Below are 14,179 nucleotides of genomic sequence, written 5' to 3'. Positions count from 1 at the left end.
TCCCAATTCCCAGAGCCTTTGGCCTAATTTGTTTTTATTAAGATTAAGACGTATAAATCTGAATGATTAAGATATTGTCTCTAGATATGAATACTGAATGATTAAGACTGTTTGTTTTTCAACATCTGTAAGTGTATAATGCATTTATTTAAATATACGATTCAAATAAATAGTAACTACATATTAGAATAAATATAAATATAATAAAATAAAATTATTATTTGATAAAAAAAATAACACCATTATGTTTTCTAGAAATGGTGGAGCTTTGTAGTGGTGGGGGTTTGGGGTGAGGTTGGAGGGGTGGGTGGTGGTGAGAGGTGGATGTGTGGGGTTTGTAGTAGGGGTGGAGAGTGGGTGGTGGTGAAGGGGAGGATTTGGGGCGGGGGTGCATTGCGTGGGTGTGGGTGTGGTTAAGGTTAAGGTTAGGGTGGAGGGTAAAGGGTGAAGATGGTGCTAAAAATTATCCATACAAAAATACACCTTAATGATATTAAGAATTTGTTCAAGATCTTAATGATTAAGACCTATTTAGACCAAATAAGTGCTTAGATCTTAATGAAATGCATTTTTTTTGCGCAGATTGCGCCCTTCAAAGGCGTTGGTCGTTAATTTTTGCCCCTCAAATTGCTGGTCTTTAATTTTTTTCCCTTTGCCTAAAAAAGTGGCCAACAATACCTCGAAGTTCTGGGTTCAAACCCAATTCAGTAAAAAAAAAAAAAAAAAAGTTCGCAAGGTAAAATTTTGCGAAAGCTCTACCTTATAAGGTAAAATTTATGCCTCAAGGCAAATTATGTCTTATAAGGTAGAACTTAGTTATGTGTTAGAACTAGAGAAGTTAGGCATCAAGGTATAAAATTAATGTTGAGGAATTTGAGGGGCAAAATTAAAGACGGCCCCAAAATAGGGGCAATGGTGCGAATTGCCCAAACGAATGCACCTAATGGACTATGTGGAAACAAATGAGACGTTAGTCTAGCGTAGCCACAAGATCGCAGCCCAATAAAGTATCAGGACAGTGTAGGCCCACAAAGGCACAACCCAAGTCCAAAACTAACAATAAAGACATTCATCTTCGTCACAGTCAGCCTACCGCCATCCCCATTGCCCGCCGTTGCCGTCACTCGTTCTCTATTTCTCATACCTTGTCTAGGTAACATTTTCTATTTGTGTTTCATAAAGTCGATTATCAAGTTTGAATTCGTTTTTGATTTCTGAATAACTTGGCTTTGTAATTTCAGTTCGATTTTGATTTCCAGTTTTACGAAACAGAAAAAGCTGAATTGAACCGACGCCATAAAAGAGTTTTGGGCTAAAATCATCCCTTTACTATAGGTTACATCCTTGTGCTTTAATAGTGAACAAAAAACATCCTTTTAAATTGCAAGAATCATCCTTCTGTCAATTCCTGTTAAAAAACTAAAGTTGCAGTCTGAACATGTGCCAATTCATGGTTTTCCTACTGTTTTATTGCTTGTTTGAAGTGCTCAAGGTGTGAAAAACAACAACAAGAATATACCAAGTGTAATCCCACAACCCCTATCTTTGTGAGGAAACATAATGAGTCTACTACAACAAGTTCAAGCAAGTTTAATGTAACATAAAACGACTACTTCCACTCAGAGGTGAATCCATGATTTCAAGAGGATGAGTTCGCCTTAGAATTTTTTATTTTTTTTTATTTTTTATTTTTTATAAAAAGATACAAAGGTGCATTTAGTAGGGTTCAATCCCACAACCTTGAGGTATTAAAGGCATGCAGCACTTAACTGGTGCTCCATTCAGTCCAATTTGATCATGTGTTCCTTCAGTTAATATTAGATATATTTTAAGGATTATATACATAATATATCGAGTTTAGTCGGGTGACCATGTGTTCACGTGACCCAGTTTTTATGAATGGATTCGCCCCTGCTTTCACTGCTATTTCAATTTCTCATTATTTTCTCTTTGAAACTTCCGTTGATCTTGTTGAACCATGGATACTTCTTCACCAATTGCTTCTCATTCCTGTAATCACTTCTCCTGAAAGTGTTCGGACCACATGAACGGGTAGTCTCTGCTCGCTCGTCTATGCTCCTTCCCAGTTTACGTTAGGCTTTTACCTTAACTTGTACCTTGTCCAGAGAGGTGCAACTATATCCTGGAAGACAAATAAAGTCAAAGTCATAGCTCCTTCATTTGGTTATGAATGATGTAGGAGAGTTGGAGCAGATGTTTTTCTTCCCAAAACTCTGACTATTTACAAGGAAAGAAAAGTCTGATGAGGGAGCAAGAGCGGAAGTCATGTTTTTGGCACATATTTCTACTGCTTTTTAACAGGAATTGACGGAAGGATATATTAGATATTAAAAGGATGTTTTTTGTTCACTATTATAGCACAAGGATGTAACCTAAGTCTGAGTCATAGTTAAGGGATGATTTTAGCCCAAAATTCAAGCAAAAATCATTTGTGCCAGCCAAGTTAAAAAGAGTCCTCCTTTAAATTTTTATTATATTAAAATTAATATATTTTCCCTGTGTTTTTGCCCTAGCTTTCAACAGCAAAGGCCGCTCTTTCTACCTCCCTGTCAAGCATGGGGAAGACAACCTCACGGTGAGAACTTAAATAATTAAGCCCTGTCTATCTGTTGCCCTTTGTTTTTCTCTCTCTGTCTCTAACTCTTTTTGTTTTGTATTTCAGCGGAGATGCTGCCACTCGAGCTGAACGTAAATTCGAAAAGAAGCTGGAATTCTATGCTAGTAATTTACTTGACCTATTCTTGTATTTTCTATGATAGTTGTTCTCCTTTTTGGCATATCTATTTGGAATTCACATATTTTTATGCAAACATATGATTGTTGACATATTATTTTCCAGGAAATATATTCTGCTCTATGTTTAATGATTTTTTTTTTTTAAATTTCAGTGCCTTGTTTTCTGTTGGTAAATAGATAGAACCTATGAAGCGGCTAGTTGTGTATGACTTGACTGGCTGGAAATTTCCTTCTGATAAAATGTCTCTAGATTCTGGACCATGTTTTGAGTCATTGAGGATTGATGCCATCTTTCTGGCGTCCTATTTGCTCATGCCTTTATCTACTGATAACTGGTGCACTCTTCTATGCCTATTTTAACTGGAAATTTCGCATGGTTCTTTCTGCAGAGGTTAGACAGACAGTTACTTCGTTAGGTGCGCAGAAGGCTATTGCTAAGGTTTGTGTTCTTGGCCATCTTTGTTTTTTGGAAAGTTTGGTAATTGTTTTAGGGTTATAATTGTTGGTGACTTTAGCTGTCCTGTCTCTAACTTGAGATGTCTCTAGGCATGCTCTTTTCTTTTTCTAAAGCTTGCTTGATGTAGGGCTTGCGGTCCGATCCCAAGTTTGGACGAATTCATTATTGTTGTACCTAATCATGTTTCAATATTTAGAAATTTCATGTTCTACGCTTGTTTCGTTGGCTACTCTTAAATTATTTGTCCATGTTATACCGAGTGTTACTTGGCCATATACTGAGCATTATGTCTTCTGAAGATATCAAAAGTTTAAATGATGAGTCAGGCCATGCCTTAGCTGCGTGTAGGACACGGTAATCCGTGCTTTGTCCACATCTTATATTTTGTTCAGTGACCAAATTTTCAGTTGTCAAAAAGTCCAAAGCAAATTTTCAGATTTACTGGTTTCTAGGTTTGGTACCACAGTAGGTTTTCTGCTGTGCTGCTAAAATAGAACTGTAGAAATGAATACAACAACAACAACAACAACAACAACAACCCAGTGAAATCCCACAACGTGGCCGGGAGGGAGTGTAAGCACCTTACTCCTACCAAGATAGGACGGCTGTTTCGGAAAAACCCTCGGTAGAAAGCATAAAAAGAGTTCAGATAAGGCCAAGAAATTCAAAGCGATATGGAAGTGAAAATAATGAAAGCGACTAAGCCATGATGAAGCCGGTTGCAAAGAGCGTGACTATCACAGATAAAATAAGATAATCAAAGTATAGAAAATACCAGATAGTAGCAGAAATCAAAGCACAAGAACTTATATCGCAATAGTGCGACTACTAATATGAAAGGATAAACGATACTATCTACTAGCCTTCTACCCTCATCTGAGTCCTCCATACCCTCCTATCTAAGGTCATGTCCTCGGTAAGCTGTAACCTCTCACACCTCCGCATTGGGGCATCTGTGTCTCTCCTCATCACATGTCCAAACCATCTCAGTCTCGCTTCCCGCATCTTGTCTTCCACCGAGGCCACTCCCACCTTGTCCCGGATAGCCTCATCCCTAATCTTGTCACTCCTGGTGTGCCCACACATCCATCTCAACATTCTCATCTCGGCAACTTTCATCTTTTGAACGTGAGAGATCTTAACTGGCCAACACTCCGCCCCATACAACATAGTCGGTCTAACCACCACTTTGTAGAACTTGCCCTTAAGTTGTGGTGGCACCTTCTTATCACATAGCACTCCGGAAGCGAGCCTCCATTTCATCCACCCTGCCCCAATACGATGTGTGACATCATCGTCAATCTCCCCACTGCCTTGTATAATAGACCCAAGATACTTGAAACTACTTTTCTTCTGGATGACCTGGGTACCAAGCCTCACTTCCACGCCAGCCTCTTGAGGTGCTTCACCGAACTGTAGAAATGAATGATGCTCCTAATATATTTTGCCTCTTATCTATATCAAAAAATAGATGGAGCAAAAATTTAGAAGAAAGGCCAATTCTGCTTTACTTTAAACTCTGTTGCACTAGTTTCACGTGCTGTATTTTAACATATGGGGAAACAAGCTAATCCTGGATGAATGTGTGTTTACAGCAGAAAATGTAGGAGCATACAGTCTATGTGGGTGCTCCCTATATTTGACTTAACATTGAACAAATAAAAATTTGAACAAGATGATGCATTGATGTCTGGTGTCCATATTAATTTTGATGAATTCTTCTAAAGGTGTCAGCTTGAGTGTAGTGGTCTAAGAAGTCTCATCTTGATTAGTTTCTACTTTGCTGCCCCGTTTCTGCTTTTGACGCTCTAAATGGGATGACATTCCCAAGAGATGCTGTAAGATTTTTGGGAAGTCATTTTCTTAAGTTGTATGATGTGTTTTCACCTCAGTTAATATGTCAATTGAGATATACGAGTGGTTCCTTGAAGTTGAATATTTATGTGCGTCGCTATATTCTTTTGCAATTCTGAATCTCCATATCTACAGTACTTGCACTTTTGAGTTTGTCCTTTAGTTCATTGTCATTATTGTTAAGATGCAAATAAATGTCGATGTAAGTTCTAGTTGCCAACATGCTATCCAGCCCTAAAAATAGCTTCCTACTTCCTTTTTTCCCCATTTTCATGCACCTCTAAAATGTCAGTGCCAGTTCGTGCCAAATACTTTCACGGGATTTCAGTAACTTAACTTTTGATTATTAGATCCAAAAATTTGATCTAGCTTCATGGTTTGTTCAGTGTATTTTAAGGAAGAGCCCACAGTGGTTCTACACCACGATGACTGGAGGATACACTTCATGATATTGGAGTTGGTTGCATGATACAATATAACATAGTGCAACAGTTCTCTGTTAATGAATTGAATAGTTAAAATTTAAAAGGTACAACCCGTTTATTTTACTGAATAGGTGTTTGTTTTTCTGCCAGAAGAAGAAAGTAAGAAGCAGGCAAAAGAAATTGAAGGCTTATGATCTTTCTACACTTACGGAGTTTCTCCCCGAGTTGAATGCCTCTCAGCAACAAAAACCTGTAGAGTTCAAGTTGAAAAGTAAAACTAGGAAAAATTTAGTGTGAGTACTTAAGACTTTGTTTATCTTTCAAATTTTGATAGAACAAATTGTCTTGAGAATGTCTACTCCCAACAGGTTGAAGGAAGGTAATCAGTTACGAGCAGTTATTAATCATCCTGCTTTCCAGTCAGATCCATTAGGTGCCATTCATCAACATCTGCAAAGCACACAGCCTACCGTGGATGAAAAGCCAAAAAGAAGGGAAAATAAAAATGAAAATAGAAAAGGAAAAAAGAAGTCTAAAGTCCCAGCCGGGCTACAGTCAATGGAGATGTAATGTGTTCTTGAACTCTCCCTTTTTTTCCCCCCCCTTTCTCCTGGTAAGGAACCCCATTTTGCCAAATTTTGGTGTGTTGGTCTGTGTTCATAGTGCTACTAAACTAGCAGCTATTTACCGCTATGATCTTGCCAGGAACTTGTAGGAAAAGTGATTTGTCTCATAGCGGGCAGGATTATTTTGATTGCGTTGATGATTCGAGTTACCATTAAATGAAGTAAGTGTTCACAATGTTTGTGACTTGTTAAGAAAAAAATGATTCAGAAATTACACAAAGTGCTGATTATTTGCCAGGTTAATGCTTGTAAGATACCAAAAAGATAGAGCAAGGGGTCAAGTTTGCTTTTAGTGTAGAACTACAAAAGCCTGAGCATTATCCTGTCAAAGATCTTCATAAAATACTAAATTGAAACTGCAAAGTTTTATGGGGTATGATAGAGTACTAAGAAGATTTTGAACGGAGGCTATATTCTTACTATGAAGATTGATGGAAATCTATTGCGAAAAGAAGAAAGATCTTCACATGGTTGATCTAGACATAACTTATGATAAGAGTATCACGCAGGGTCCTTTGGTGGGTGATGGAGAAGAAATGAATTCATATTAAATATATAAATGTCATAAAGGTCATGTATGAAGGAGTTGTCATGGTTTGAAGTTTGCTATGTATGATGATTTTGGACTTGCCTGTATGTTCGGATTGGGACTGAGGGGTTCAGATGAGTTCTGAATGCCAAAATCACACTTGAATTGCACCAATATTTTTTTTCTTTATGGTGCATCAGTAGACCATAGCAGTCGCGAGGGTGTTGATCGTGATAGGTTGGTTTGGTTCTCATCGCGTTCGCTTGGTGTTCTGTGCGATCACATAGGTTACTCGTCACACTTCACAATCGCGAGGGTCCCTAATGTGGTCGCGAAGAGGGGATCATTGGCAGTATCTAAATGGACAGATCAGGAATTTATTATTGCAAAAGGTATTTGGAAGTTGGAGAGTTGATTTTTGGCGATTCAAATGTGGATTTTCATCTCAAACTATTAAGTATTAGGTAAGTGTTTTCAACTTGGAATTAAATTAATATATTGATTACTCATTGATTTTAACACCTGGATTAATAGATTTGAATTGGAAATGTTGAGATTCTGGCCTAGGTTTAAGAGGGTTAATTGTGAAATTGATGGTCCATTCATTATTGAATTTGAAAATTGATTGTAGAAATTAGTCTATTATCACTTAATATAGAGTTTTAGATGTCTCGATAAGCCTTTTACAGAAATTTGATTGGAGTCTTCTTTTCCAATTTCATCTTGTATTCAAGTGTATAAAGAATACATGTGATAAAGAATGTATTGAGATATACGTTACAAGAAAAAATTCCTAACATCCTTTTTTTCCCCTTCATGTATCAAAGTAGGAGATAAACGAGATATTTTCAATTATCTGGTTTTGCTTTCTATTTCTTCCCATTGTGAGTACATCTTAATTCATAGAAACATCTAATGAAAATGATTTCTTTAAACTTCCGAGCATGCTTCCTCTAAAATGATGAATGCAGCGCCATTCTTATCTTCTTACCTCATGTCACCTGGAATGAGTCGAAAAAATTATCAGTTTTGACTAAACAAGTTACGAAAACAGAAAAAGAGTAGTAGTAATCTCACATTCTACTAAAACCATATTAGGATTTATCAATGGAGCATGTAAAAAGCCAGCATGAAAACACTTATTTTCGAACAATGGAGAAGGTGCAATGACATGGTATTGGCCTGATTATTGAACTCTCTAAGCAAAGAAATAGCAGAGTGATTTATTCCCGTGCAACTGAGAATATTTAAAATGAACTGGAGGAAAAATTATGAACAAACAAATGACACCAAAAAGTTCCAGTTGCAGAAGGAACTTAATAACATCGATCTATCAAGGAACTAGTGATCGATGTTGTTGGCTACTTCACCAAGCTCAAAAAGATATGGGATCAAACGAAGATACTCAATAATATTAAGATGTGTAGTCAAGAGTGCAATTATAGTGCAAAGACACACAATGTAAGATGAATGAAGATCAACAATCAATTTATTTCCTTATAGTCCTGAAAGAGAATTATTCTGACATGAGGGAAACATCATCATGATGAAACTACTTCCTATCACATCAGAATTATATCTAATTATATCACTTGAGGAGACACAAAGAGAAGGGCACGCTAAAGATCGTGTTACCACTGATTATACTACTAATATTAATGCACTCACAAGGATTACAATCAGTGCGACGGATGTAATCAATTTTTTTTTTTTCACTCTAACCCAAATATGAAAAAGGAACAACATATTTTGATCTAAAGAAACAAGGACATGTGAGGGAGAAGTGCTATAAGTTGGTTGGCCACCCGCAATTTTTAAAGTTAAGTAAGTCTAGAGGGACTTTGTGAAAATGATCAGGCTAATGCAAGTATTACAGAAGATAGAAACATAAATAGTGTTGGAGAAACTTTTGGGAATACTAACTTGAAAATATATCTATCTCAGAAAGATGGTATCTTAATTGTGTGTTACTAACGTTAGTATTTGAAACAAAAGATTTGATGCTACAGTTAATTTGCCTTAATGGCTTTCTCGATGGGAAAAACATGACTGTTGCAAAGGTTTTCTGGCAATTTAATTTGGTCATTGACTAGCTTTTATTAGGCATTATTTCTAATCCAAATATTACATTGGTTTCCATTCAACTCATTATTCTTGAATGGGTGGTTAATGAGATAATACTATTATTTATGGGGTGAAAATCATTTTCACCCTTCAACTTTGCTTTAAAAATCAAACTCCTCCCTTAACTATGAACAATAGCCATTCTTTCCCCTTTTTCTTGGGCAGTGTATATTTTACCCTTGACATTTTACTACTCCATCTATGTAATATCTTTTATATTATATGAAATTTATATTTTAACCTAGGTATGTATAGTTTATTTTTATTTTTATTGAAATTCATATTATAAGTAGAATAATCCTTTTATGAATTTATCACAAAATCTAATGTTACTTTTTACGCTTGATATTTTAATATTATATGGATTAAGTATATATTATGTATGTACGTGCATGAGCCCGCGCGTGCATAGATATGACCTATTATTTATATATATATATATATATATATATATATATATATATATATATATATATATATATATATATATATATATATATGTATACTTAAGTTTCACTTATCTTTTATTCTATGTTGTCAATATGCAAACGAGTTTTGGTTGTTATTAATGGAATATTTTAAATTATAATTTAAAATTCATTTATAATATAAATAGATAATCTTTTAGGAATTTGTTATAGAATATACCACTATTTTTATTAATTATTTTGTATTACCTGCATTGAAATATATTTATAAAGTTATTATTACCTGTTGTTTATACTTGTATCAGAATTTTGATTATGATTTATAAAAAAATTCTTATTCTTCTCATTTATTTCATTATAGAATGACATTAAATTATATACTTAGCTAGTATTTCTCATTTTTTCTTCTATCTTGAAAATAATATTTAATTTCTTAAAGAAAATTTGTCACATAGATTAAAGAGATAAAAAAAAAAAATCATGATTTTAAAGAAGTAAAAGAAAAAGAAAGGCAAGTTGATAATGTAAGGGTAGACTAGGAATTTAAGAAAGTCAATTAGGATAAAGGGGGAAGAATGACTATTGTTCAAAGTTAAGGGGTAGTTTGATTTTTAAAGCAAAGTTGGGGGTGAATAATTTTCACCCATTATTTATTTCTCTACCGTTTCTATTGAAAGATTCAACACTCTTTGACTACCTTTTATTGTCTTCATTCCTCCTCTTTATTGTCATCAATTTCTGTGACTGTTTGGGCAATATTCGTTCATCTCACAAGATAGTTTTTCTCATATATATATACACACAAGTTCTCTTATATATATACACACAAGTTCTTCTCTTTTAGCGATACAGATGAACACAAATTCTACCACCTTCTTCTTTTAAGCTGGGTTTTCTTCTTTATGAAATCTTTGTTAGATTGAATCCTGGAGAATACACCCACACCGGGTGAAATATCTTTAAAGACAGTGTCTTAATTGACATGCCTCAAGCTACGAAGAATTCCCTGCAACGTTCGTGATCAAGTATTTTCCGTAAAATTTCCAACAATCTTAAGGATAATTCTTGCTTTGTTTTTATGAAGAATACTACTTACGGAATTCTAATGGATCGGACTTTAAACACGGACGGTAACATCTTCCACTTGATATATCTTTGCGTAACATTATACCTAAGTGTCAGGTACGCGTAATTGAACTAATACCTCCTCAATAATATTGATAATTTCATGTTTATTCTCATGAGAATATAATAGGCAGATAAACTTTGGCCTTAAGATGATACATATAATCTCCTTCTAATTTAGTGTTTAGGGCTGTACGTAAATTATTGATGTGGATTTGTAGCGCCTAATTAACGTATGTGCATTTTGTATTAAGAAAGAAACTGCATGTTATCTCTTTAATTTTATAAGAGATGCTTTTGTAGTTCTCATTATCTTGAGTGTTTCATAATTTCTTTCTTAACGTTTTAAAGGGGCAATATGTTATTTGTTTTGAAGAGTGGTAGAACTTAATTTTCTAATGGATTAATATTTTACAGTTTACTTGTGTCGCTAGAGATCATGAGTGACCAAATGAGCGATTCTAAATCTGACTTTATCAAAATAGTCATTTTTAATGTCAATATGAAGAGCCTTACGAATTTTGTGATTCTTGTGGCGACACTAGTTTATATATTGGAGAACCTAGGTATAGTACATTTTGGTCCAAGTACTTTATGATATAAAAATAATCTTTGCATAACTCTTGATCAATTGGAATGTTGAATAATGACTGATTTTTCTTCATATAACTATGAGTTATTTATTTGAGATCAAACTTTAGTGGAAATAATAATTGTTTCTTGTGGGGCACAGTAAGCCATCATATATTCCTCAATGTAAAAAAAGATTTGGAGAAATGATAATCCCGCTAAGTGAAAATATATTTGACTAAGCGGATGATGTAACTATTGTGGTCATTTCTCAAGTGATGAATCTTGTAGCTAATATGAGACACTGGGTGTTAGACAACTTTGGTGCTACCAAACATCTTTGTGCTAAAAAATAACAATTTTGTGGTTTAAACCCAAGTTGAAGAAGAAGAGTGATTTATTTATCTTGGTGATTCAAGAATTTGGATAGTACTTGAAAAGAAAAAGTTCTTCCTAAACTCACATTTGAAAAAACATAAAAATTGAAGGTTTTATTTGAGTATGATAAGGTTGTGTCAAGTGTCAACCAAAATAATATTTCTATGAGCAATGGATATTGTAATCATAGTTTATTTGTGCTTACTATTTTCAAATAAATGACGAAAATATTTAGTTTTAATGCATACTCTTCTCATATTGCTTTCTTCAAATATTTTGTTGATGATGGCATAGTGTGAGTAAATTTTACATTATTACTTGCGTGAAGTTATATTATTAATTTGTTATTTATAAGATGAAATGTCTTATGAAAAATTAGTAATACTTCTTATGATTATGAAAGTATTATTCCCTTATCTTAAAATATTTGAAAATGTGGGGGTTACGATGTCTTATGAGTTATGAAAATATTGTTCCTTATCTTAAATTTTTTAAAAATGTGAGGGTTATGTGTCTTACTAGAATTATGTTGAGAGGATTTTTTAAAAGTGATAATATTTTACTTGGTATTATAATTCAAAGGGTTTTTAAAATGATGTTTTGGAAAGAAGCCATTGATTATGAGATCAATTCGATTTTTGAAAAATAATGTCTGAGATATACCATGAATCATGGTATTAAGTGGATTTGCCGTTATATTAGAGAGATACAATGATGATAACTAGATCTTCGATTCAGATGAGGTGTGTTCACCTTTCGTGGAGGTGAAATAACCAAACAAAGCATAATTATATAGATTTTTTGGATCTGCTACAGGGTTGAATTTGGAGGATCTTACAGTGCAACAGATTATAGTTAAATGGTGATGGTGGACTGCACAGGTGGTGGATAGAATTAAGCCTATTTTCTACGCTATACCTACTGTGATAGTATGAGAATTGTGGAAGAGGAGGAATGCAATCAAGTATGGACAACAGAGGTCAACAGGTAGAGTGATATATCAGGTTTTTCACACTATGCAGAGATTTGTACAAGTGAGAAACCCTTCTATTACCCAGATCCCACATAAATGGAGTGATTTAATTCAGGTGATGGAATGTTTAAAACCAACATTGAAGGTTACCAAAGTATTTTGGAGACCTCCACCTCAGGATTGGGTATCATGTAATACAGATGGTGCATCTAGAGGGAATCCAGGCAGAGGGGCATATGGTTTTTGCATTAGAGATACACAAGGGGATGTGATAGTTGCTAAGGCTGATGATATAGGATTTGTCACTAATGTGGAAGCAGAAACTATTGCAATTCTAGAGGTTGTTAAATGGTGTCATGAACATCAGGTCAATCACATTATTTTCCAAACTGATTCTCAGTTTGTACAAAAAGTGTCGCAAGGAGTATGGAAGCCACCTTGGGCTATTGTGGAATGGATTGAGCATATCCAATTCATGCTAAGTGACAAGCAGTGTAGATTTGAGCATATTCTAAGATAAGGTAATAAGATGGCTGATTCTTTAGCCAACTTGGATCTAGAAGAAGGAGCATTGTTATACAATGGATTTTGGGAGTTAAAGGTGGAACAGAGAAAGATTGTCAATAGTGATAAGCTACAAATGCCATATCTTAGAATCAGGACAGCCAAGGGATATGAAGCACAATAAGGAAAGGAATGAGGAGGATAAAAGAGTCAGCACCAGCATGTTTGAGTCCTGTAGGAGGAGAACATGGTGGTGTTTTACTCTTAACAACTTTTGTTCTTTTGTAGGTACATAACAATCTTTCTATGGACAGATTATACAACAGGAAACAAATAACAATAAGGAAGACATCACAAACTTTGTATCAAGCTGGGGATGGCATTCAACAACAACATCAGTACAAAGAGGTGACAGCAAAAGGACAACAATGGGGGTCAGAGGACTATATACTGAGCAACTAAATCAAGCAACACAGTAACTTCAGCATTAATAGAACAATTTGGGTGCAAATAAAGGGGATGAGAGTTACATTTGTGGTATTAGTGCCAAATGGTACTCAATCCAATGAACATGCATTCACTATATTTACATCTCAAATTCAACATGAACAGGGACGGAGAGAACAAAATAAGGAGAACAGGTACTTGAAGATTCAAAAATGGCATCGGAAGCCTCCGGTGTACCGGAGAAGGGGATTGTACCACATGAAAACAAAGAAACAAACACAAAATCAGCTCAAAGGAATCAGATATGGAAGAATTATGCATGATAATGTTCATCAGACTTTCACCAAGCAGAAGATTGGGATCGTGCGCTAACAATAGAGATTTGAATCAGTTTTCAAGCTCAATACATCATTTTCACATCGTAATCAGCTGAGAAATGAGCATAATCGTGATGAAATGGTCTCAAATCAATACAAATCGAGAACAGCCGACCTTTTAGGGCATCTGAATTTGTTGCCTTTACTTTTTTCGTAGTTTATTATTTTAGCTTATTTGGATGTAATGGACCCGGTTTTGGGTCAGGAACAATTGGTCTCACTTGAGTCCATTAGATTTTAATAATAAAAGGCCCATGGCCACCAAATTCATATAAAAAAATATATATAGATAATGATATCTGATTTGAGGCTTTGGAGTTGGTTGGTTATGAGACTGGGTGGTTAAAAAGCTAACAAAAGAAATATTTGTTTGTGTCGACATATTGTGATAAGAGCAGCTGTTGTGAGTTGTGATGATTTTTATAATTGTGTGAAGTTTGAGGTGAATTTGGCCGATTCACAAGAATTAAAAAAAAAAAAAAAAAACGAGGCGAGTGAGATTTTTGTCATTTGAGAAGATTAACAATGATGGTAACCCAACCTATGTGATTGGAGATCCCATGAATTAGGTTCATATGGGTAATAACAAGTCATTAGTTGATCAA

At 34.8% G+C, this 14,179-nt stretch overlaps 2 protein-coding genes across 3 annotated transcripts; both read left to right on the top strand.

The window, feature by feature from the left end:
- Positions 1-1,002: 1,002 nt before the first annotated feature.
- On the top strand, positions 1,003-6,292 carry LOC132029511 (uncharacterized). 2 transcript variants are annotated; one of them, XM_059418755.1, is made up of 6 exons: positions 1,003-1,153; positions 2,535-2,596; positions 2,684-2,742; positions 3,147-3,196; positions 5,647-5,786; positions 5,862-6,292. In XM_059418755.1, exons 2-6 carry the CDS (start codon positions 2,577-2,579, stop codon positions 6,061-6,063), a joined length of 471 nt encoding a protein of 156 aa, XP_059274738.1. In that variant the 5' UTR covers positions 1,003-1,153; positions 2,535-2,576; the 3' UTR covers positions 6,064-6,292. The 2 variants fall into 2 exon arrangements, with proteins under 2 accessions (XP_059274738.1, XP_059274737.1); XM_059418754.1 differs by having other exon boundaries at positions 1,006-1,153; positions 5,644-5,786.
- A 5,997-nt stretch (positions 6,293-12,289) lies between these two features.
- LOC132029492 (uncharacterized) lies at positions 12,290-12,766 on the top strand. Its single transcript, XM_059418737.1, has one exon. The coding sequence runs from the start codon at positions 12,290-12,292 to the stop codon at positions 12,764-12,766; it is 477 nt and encodes a 158-aa protein (XP_059274720.1).
- The last annotated feature ends 1,413 nt before the right edge of the window (positions 12,767-14,179 follow it).

Source organism: Lycium ferocissimum, chromosome 9, assembly GCF_029784015.1.
Source record: "Lycium ferocissimum isolate CSIRO_LF1 chromosome 9, AGI_CSIRO_Lferr_CH_V1, whole genome shotgun sequence".
Lineage (NCBI taxonomy): Eukaryota > Viridiplantae > Streptophyta > Magnoliopsida > Solanales > Solanaceae > Lycium > Lycium ferocissimum.
This window is presented reverse-complemented; position numbering and strand designations above follow the sequence as displayed.